The sequence below is a fragment of the Lampetra fluviatilis genome, chromosome 1, assembly GCF_964198595.1.
Source record: "Lampetra fluviatilis chromosome 1, kcLamFluv1.1, whole genome shotgun sequence".
NCBI classification, from domain to species: domain Eukaryota; kingdom Metazoa; phylum Chordata; class Hyperoartia; order Petromyzontiformes; family Petromyzontidae; genus Lampetra; species Lampetra fluviatilis.
The window spans coordinates 31,077,841-31,086,685 of record NC_136275.1 but is presented as its reverse complement, the minus strand read 5'-3'; the positions used below and the strand labels follow the sequence as shown (position 1 = coordinate 31,086,685).

The 8,845-nt window shown below is 42.8% G+C and overlaps 1 protein-coding gene across 3 annotated transcripts in view; it reads left to right on the top strand.

Moving 5' to 3' along the window:
* The first annotated feature begins 5,629 nt into the window (after nt 1–5,629).
* LOC144934555 (ankyrin repeat and fibronectin type-III domain-containing protein 1-like) overlaps nt 5,630–8,845 on the top strand; it is a 178,183-nt gene continuing 174,967 nt past the window's right edge. For all 3 annotated transcript variants that reach the window (XM_078860478.1, XM_078860532.1, XM_078860540.1), the window contains exon 1: nt 5,630–6,024. In XM_078860478.1, the coding sequence (XP_078716604.1) occupies nt 5,921–6,024 (104 nt within the window). In that variant the 5' untranslated portion in view covers nt 5,630–5,920. The remainder of the gene's footprint in view (nt 6,025–8,845) is intronic.

Sequence of the window (8,845 nt, the reverse complement as noted above, 5' to 3'; positions counted from 1 at the left end):
CAATTGCATTGAGAGACGGGAAGAGGAACACATAGATTATACTATTGGCAGAACTTTAAAAAAAAGTAAGTGGGCTGGTGCAGGACACACGCCTCTCGGAAGGACGATCACCAGTGGTCAAGACAAACAGCTGGGTGGGGCAGCCAAGAGATAGAACGCATGTCAGAGAACGTCCTCCAAGGAGATGGAACACTCATTCAAGCTCGTGCGCGGCTGCTTGGTGGCTAGTTACATCTGGCTGGGTCACGTAGCCCGCATGCCCAGCCCCACCGCATGCCTAAGTAGCTTATATTTGGCACGGACTAGAGAAGAGACGGAGTGATGTGGTACAAGATGATGTAGAGCTGAGTGGACTTTCAGATGACTGGTACCAGCAGTGTCAAGATCGGCCTCTGCGTAGGAGGCTCATGAAGGATGCTACTGGGCAGTTGGAGGCAGTCGCTATCCAGCAACAACGAGCGGAGCGCCGGGCAGCTAAAGCACAGCGAGTTGGCACAGTAGGGGGCACAGGTGGTTCATCGGTCAGTCATCGGTCAGTCATTTCAGTCAGTCGACCCATGGCACCTGCTGGGTCTGCCCCGTGACCTCCCGCCAGCGGCGTTCCACACTTCACGTTGCCTTAAAGTGCACTTAGCCTGGCACAAGCGCTGTGGTGACGTCACTGTCACCAAGTGGCGAATGGGGGTTGTTGTTAAATCTCGGGATCACAAGAGACGGCGTTGGCTTGCGGAGGCTTTCATCCAGCAGTGGATTGATGGTAATTGTAATGATGATAACAACAAAATTATTGATGGCTGTGTACACACAATGGATGCGGTTACTGAGCAGGCTGCTGCAATAATGACCTTTCATAGAACAGAATGAGACATCTGGCTGAGAAACGAGGGCAGTGCTTGTTTTCTTGCGAAGATTAAATAATTGTTCTCCGTGGACATTATTTTAAAAGTGTTCTTTCAGAACTCTTCATTGTGTGACCACACGTTCCTGTGCATACATGTGTACATAACATATATAATTTACATTTAGGAATGGTGGTTACCAATCTTTTCACACAAAAAAATACTTTAGATAAATTAGAGATGAGAACGTGTGATTTTTTTTAATGTTGGGCTTTTATTACATACATCAAATATTTAATAGAATAGTATAACATTATTTATTATATATTTGTATGAAATTGACCAAACATCTCAAGGCAGGCCTGTCCTGAAATATAATCCAAGAGAATGCACATTAAACTAAGTCACTTTCTAAAATATATGGTAAACATGTTTCTAATTAACTGTGGATTTACTCTTGAAGATCAACACATTGATCTGTTTATGATCAATGAAGATAACTCTTTTAATAAATTAAGTTAAAGGGGAAATATATTTAATGTCCAATTCGTAATCAGTCTATTGGTCCAGAGTCAACTTCGTTCACGGTGAAGTCACAAGGGATTACACAGAAGCTATAAAGTAAGAGTAGATACACTTGCCACGTATTTTGCGGCTGTAGACTAAAGCGGTTGTTAATTTCCACCTTAATTGTGGGAATTCATAAGTAAATTAATATTGTATCCATAATTTCTTCCCTAAAACAATTTATATCGGTGTTGTCATCGTATCACATGCAAGTTTACAGATATAAATCCCCATTTTTGTTTGTCATGTTGTTCACCTCCTGAAAGTTATCAATTACGTTGCTTGTTATAAATAAATGACACTTCCTAAGCCGTAAAGTTGCGCGGGAAAACATTGCACTTTATATTTGCATTTTGCACAATGTGATGAAATGAATGTTAAGTCATGCACACACACATAGTGCAGCACACTTTTGTATCTGGGTACACTTTGTTAATTCCCATGGAGTGTAGTCATGTTTCTTACAGCTGTAGTGGTTCGGTTCTTAATCATGCCATTAGTCTAATGCACCTTGGGGCTCCTGTATAAAACGCATACAGAAGCAGTATTATAAGCAGCAGCTGCAGCAGCATAACTAATGCATTAGTCCTGGCCTTGTGAACAATGTAAACATTTCTTGCCTGTGGACAAACTTAATAGATCTCTGGTCTATTAAGTGCTTGTTAAACACTGTCTTGATGCAAAATAGGTACAATAACAAATGCTAATAACTGTGTCTGTAGGAACAGCTGAGTGAAAAATAATCACGGGTGTAAAATTCATCATAGTGGATAAGTTAAGGAGTTTTTTTTTTAAATATCCACATTTCACTATCGCTGTGAATTTCCGATAACACACATGTGGCATATTTATACCATTAAATCGTCGTAATATGTACAAAAAATGTGGGGGAAATTACAAGGGTATGGTGTTTGTCTGTTTGACTGGAAGTTTTCATAACGCACTTCGTGATTTAAAATGTGTATAGACTTGAATGCTCTGTGTATAAGTGGGTAATGTATCATATACACCGTCTCAAAAGTGCAAACAAACTCCCTGTTCAAATGAGCTAAGGAGTATAAGCAAGTAAACATGTGCGCGTCAAAATAACACGTCATCGCATGCAAGTGAAACATTTCATTGGTTTGAAAGGGAAATTGTATAATGTTCTATACTTAATGACTTGCGCTCTTGAATGGGATGTGGAATCAATGCGCCTGTAAACCAATATATTTGGCACAAAGCCATTGCCTAAAATCAGGGCAATGTTTATATTTCAAAAAGGTATTTTAACTGCATTGTTTTTTCACGTTCACAGATTTCACGTGAATTACTTTTGTAGTGCAGGAAATGAGAACACTTTGTACGAAAGCAGAATAAGGGGCTTTAACGCACAGCACGATGGAGCATTTCTGTCGCAATTTTCAGTGTTGCATCGAGATTCTTCATCCCTGCCTTTTAACGACTGAATGAAATTCCACATTTTGTATTTGAAAGCGGGCAAATATTGTGTCAGATTGGTGGTTTTCACTGTGGGCCACGTTTGCGTTTGTTTCCTTCCCTCTTGCGCTGTGCCGCAGCCCTGCACCTTCCGGCCTTTCCACGCGTCCCCAGCGAGGCCCTTTCATGGCCTTTTGTTTGACAGTTGGTGAATTTTTGCCGCCAAGTTAATGGCCCTTTCATCTGCTGCCCTGGGTCCTTGTCGCAACATAATGGAGGGAGGCATGGGAGTAGTAAAGACAAAGTCACAGATCTCCCGTTATAGCCTCAACAGACTCTTGCGCCAAGTGCTGTTTGTGAGCACCGATGAAAGGCCGGCACGGCACACGAGGGGTTAGGTGGCCAGCACCAAGCTCAGCCACCTTTGTTTCCCTCGTAGCAATGTTTATACACCACACCAGGTACTCATTTTAAGTTTAGTCGACCTAGGGGAAGCACAAGGCTGGTTCAGCTAATTGTCACTGGTGTTGGCCATGAGTAGAAATTTAGCAGGAATTAACCTTGGATTGCTGGGTTCCTAGAGTGGCGTTCTAACCACTACACCTGTAACTGCTACACCGCTTACCTCAAGACACACATACACACACACGTGCAGTGCAGTGCACGAGAAGTTGATGCAGAATCGGAATCAGGATTTGTATCTATACTTGATGAATCCGACCAGCTATAAAGCTCTGTTTCAAAGATGTCCAGTCGTCACAGATGTCCAGTCGATGCGACCACCACTATGGCTGGCCACCTGTCTGCCCATGTTTTAAATGAAGTCAGTGTGACCCAGGGGATGACCACAACAGCTTATGTGATCCCACTTGACACCGATATTTAGCCATCGTCAGGAATCAAACTCCGGGTTCATAATGCGGTGTACCAAATACTGCCACCGTGGCCTCACCACCTCCCCTGCCCCAAGCCCACACACTTTGTGTGAACCCAATGTTGCAGTCACTCTCTTGCTGGATCTCGTTATTGGATTTTCCTGAAGCACCTATTTTGGGGATGCTGCCGTGGTGTGTAGCGGTCATCGCTCTGGACTTGGAGAGTTCTCCGGTTCGATTCGATCTCCCAGCGCGGCAGTTAAAACAATGGTGAAAGTTTCTTAAATCCCCCCAACCGCCTCTTTCCACCGAGCAGCACAAATGGGTTCACCAGTTAGTTGATCAGTAGGTAAGGTGTGGTGGGGTAATGTGTGGTAATGTGTGTGTGTATTCGCTTCTTGTCCAAGGTGTCTGGCCAGCCGGGAAGTGTAGGCCAAATACGCCTGGAGTGGAGGCCCTTCTGCCAGCAGTGGCGTGAGCGAGCAATTTCAGGGCTGCACCTTTGCCTACTACCTATTTTGTACACTTGAGAATTGAGAGGAAGTTCCATTTGATTGTTACCTTTTAATTTTTTGCAGCAGTCAAATATTCTCCCAAGCTACCAAGGCAAGTGATCGAGCAAAGAGCAGCCAAGTGGCAGTGCAGTCTAAGTGGTTAATTGATGGGGACATGGAGCAGTGGAATGAGGGTACCTGGCTGAAGTCTGATTGCAGCTGCAAAGCGTCGTGCGTAGGCAGTGAGCCTAATCTTGAAAGGATATCATTAGATAGATAATGGCTGGCAATGAGAATATATTGCTTCTTTTAAATTTAACAATCACATTTTTTAGCAGTTGTTGCAAAAGAAGTGTGCAACCAACTGCTTGCATGGGTTCCCATTCATCTCCGTAATGGGCTGCGTATTGTAGCATAACCATGAATGAAATGCGATGTTGGCTGTCTCAAGGCTTGCATTCAATTTGTTTAATGAGCGTGCATCCTCTCTGCTGTAATGTGAATCTGCAAAGGCGTGTGCACCATATTTTTTATGTTGATGGAATGTACTGTGATTACATATTTAATAATTAATTAAGTTTAGAAACACTGCACAGAATTTGAACCAAGACAAGATGCTGTGCTCGAGGATTGACTCTGAACTATGATTGTTTATTCAGCTCAGTGATCCAGAGCCAATCTCAACTTGTGATTCTGACAGCAGTTATGGGAGACATTTAAGATTTTAATTAACTGCTTCTGCTCGTACTATGCATATTTTCTCCTTGAAAATATTCTTAGCTTGCAATTATCTGTGGAGTGCAGGAAAATAATGTGTGCTGCTTAGGCTCAGGATTTATGTCAAACGACATTGCCATGTCAACCTATCAGGGTTCATAAAGCAAAAAATAATTTCAGTTCTTGAAATAAAAATTCATTATGCAGTCTGGGGTGGCTATTAAAATGTAGCGATTAAGTAGGCCACATTTCAGAGAAGGTAAATTGAAAACAATTAATGTGTATGAATATAAGCATTTATGATCATAATGCACACCATAAATGCACAACTTATATCGTTGACGACATGTATTCTGCAGGCAATTATAGTAAATTGTACTATAAACTAGCACAGGCACATGTGTGTTTTTCAATTTTTCAGCAAAACATATTTCCTGTCGCTCGCCAATTAATCCGAAAACCGATGCTCGCTCCGGATAATTGCGTTTGATTTTTAAAACGCTGTGTTAATAATCATTCAAACATCGGATGGCCTCGGCAGTTGATCACACCATTGCAATATACGGCCATGCTCTCAAAGCAGTGGACACGGTGTTTGAGCCGGCCATGCAATATGTATGAGTAGTCGGGGAGCTGCTGCCTCGCGCTGGTTACGGAGGTACGGCGCGCGCGCGGCAAATCGCAAAGGTTACTCTCGTGCGCGGCAGCAGCATCAGCAGCAGCATCAGCAGCAGCAGCACAAATGCTTCCCCATGCAGCATCCCTCTCCCCCTATCTCGTTCTCCCCTCCTCGTTGCGGGAAGCCAGCAAGAGCTCATCGCGCCGATCGCGCCGCCCTGCGCGCTAACAGGAGGCATCGTCCGACGGCGCTCGCTCGTCTCTCGTAGGGGCGCGATGCAAAACCGTTGCATATTTGGGCATGCCTCGGGAGGTCGGCGCGGGCATCCATAGGGTGGCATTGGTAAGCCCTTGACAGGAACGAGCCCGTGGCTGGTGAGTTGGGCCAACGATGGCTTCCTTCGGGAAGCTGACAGAGTACTTTCAGCAGAAGAGACGAGAGTCGCTTCACTACGCCTTGGAAACAACTCCCAGCCTGTGCCACTACGAGCCAAGGTATCGGCAAAGGCTGCGCGATTGGTGCCACGTCCCTGCTGCTACCATGGTGGCTGTCATGTGGTCTTTGTTTTGCTTTGTGTGTTTGTTGTCTCTGCCTCATTCTCTGCGATGTCAACTTATTTATATCTACTTACTACATCTGCAGCACGCGCTTTACATGACTTGCAAATGAAAAGTGTTGATTCTAGAAATATATTTAATATAATTAATTAGTGCGTATATTTATATCGCTTTGATAATTAAGGATGCATTTTGTATGTGTTGTATGGTGTATTGCTCATAATATGAATGTAATGTTTAGGAATATTTTTTTTATGTGTTTCAAATGGCAATGGACATTTATTTTTTCATAATCGCCTTCAATGTTTATTTATTAGCTGTAATTTGTAAACCTTGCTTTGGTGGTGCTTGCGAAATGTCCACACATTTTCTTCATCGTGGCTTAACAATATGTACCGGTAATTAGATACACGTTTTTCTTTTTGTCTTACATCTGATAAGAGAATAGCCATCGTATTACAGCAGTGCTGCGCTGATGTTCAGGGGTAATAAATTGATGCGGGGATGACATTTTTGGTGCCAGGCGCTTTATTCCACACACACAAAAAAACATTTTAGAGGGATAAAAAAAAGCTTGCTTTCATCCGAATGGGAGCATTGACATCATACTCCAGGTTATAAGGACATCCAGGCTCCGACATTCTCATTATCTGGTGAGACACTACTGCCGGGATTACCGGAGAGAAAACACGCTCGGCTTTATCCCTTGCCTGATGGGTTTGGGGCTTTTTGAACTGCTCCTCCGGATAAAACCGCTGCTTATGGCCACCAATGGAAAATATTGCCATGGCAAAATGCATGATGAACCCAATGCCCAAATTTGGTGCCCCAAGGTTTGGACTGCACGGTTATTTGCCGTCTTCGTGGTTTTGGATGCGGGCAAACGGGTAAACCGGGAATCCGGCTGGAAAACAAACAAAACAGTGCAATGTGCATTTCGTGTAACAACGTGTCTTATATGACACCCACGGACGTTTAAAAATGTTGCGAGTAGTCCAAACCCAATGTTCCGTATAATTTATATCACGTAAAGTATATAAATAGAATACAAAAAAACACGATGCTGTATTGTTTTATCATACAATCGGCCCAATTGTCCGGTTTCTTGAAATTGGTTTTGGCATGTGTCTGTACACCACTCGCAGAGAGCATTAGCTGTGGATTATCTGAACATTTCTGTTATGTAGCCTGCCAAAAGAAAATAGATAAGTATTTGTTTTCATCCTCTAGTAATGTGCACTGGATTGTAGCTTGTGGCTTTACCTGCTTTGCCATAAAGCCGAATAATCTGTACACACCTGTCTCCAGCATTACTAAACTCAGGTAAACGCGATGAGATCTCTGAAGGATTTGTCAGCTGTAACTGACCGATTGTTTTGGCTTTGAGCATCGGGTTGTCTGGAGGGATTGGACCCTGGCCTCCTTGACCCTCATCATGCCATATCTGATGGACAGAGAGTTTAAGTCTTAACATGGTGGGCGAAGCAATTGTGAGGTTAGTTGGCTTGCAAACAACCACTTAACTTAAATGTTTGCTTCTGTAGCATTGTAACAGCATAAAAGGTCTTTGCGAATTTTTCCGATGTCTGGTTCGTAATATTTACACACACACACATCTCTGTATGGTCATTGTGACCAGTTGAAATCGCTTAAAGCTGCAATATGTGATTTTGTGTGTTTTTTCACGAATAAGGTCGTAGGAACTGCATCACATGATGGAGCAGTGTAAGTGTGGCAGCGAATTAGAGGAACATAGGCAATGAGGCAAGAGCAGCGTGAATGGATTAATTGATTTATCAAGTTTGCCACCTGTCCTGATTTTCCAAAGAATTTTCTAATTTCGAGGCAGCTCTCCTGAAAAAAAAAGAACGTAGAAGTCTGCCCAGAACATTAAAAATTAAAAGCTCTAGTTTTCATCATTTAGTACTCCCCCTCTTCTTATCCTCATGGAAATTCCTGGCTTTTGTACCTCATGAGGTGGCAACCCTATGACATTAGGTCCCATGATATGAATGATGTAAACGGCAAATTTAAATTAACTGGTAGCATTCAGTAGTGAATTTGATGCCAGGTATATTTTAAACTCCTTTGGGTTATAATCTCATGAACTAACACACTGTCGATTAAGGCAAAGAAAAGCCACCTCGGCTATCTTTGGCCTAGTTAGGCTCAAGAACCCCTCATATGAGGTTAGATTTTGTGAGTGAATGAGTGGATGAGGGATCAGATGGGATGGAGGGAGCTTGACCATAGACCTGCCCTTAGGCAAAGAACGAGAAAGATATTGATGTCTTTAGAATCGTGTCGCGTCTCTGCCCACACACATATGCATTCTCTTTCTCTCTGTATATTTATAAAGCAGTCTGTTTTCAGGCATAAAAACATATAATGTGTTTGTTGTATTTGATGTCATTTTATGTTTGGTCCAAGGTGTTGATGTGGTTTTAGACCACACGTGATAAAGATGCCACTGGAATCAATGTTGTAAAGAATATAGTGTTCATATCGTTTTTTGAGTGAGCAGTGGTGCGGGATGTAATCATTTTCTCAAGAAGTTTGGCAGGCTGACATATACTAGACAGTATTTTTTCTCTCATATCCAACATATATGTAAGATTGTTTTCACTTTCAAAATATCACTTTCATTGCATGCTATTGCACAATTGTGGGGCAATACACCATCGCAGCTCACCGTACCACGAACCAATAGACGTGGGTTTCATTCCTGACCCACAGCTAACGTCAGTGACAAGTGATA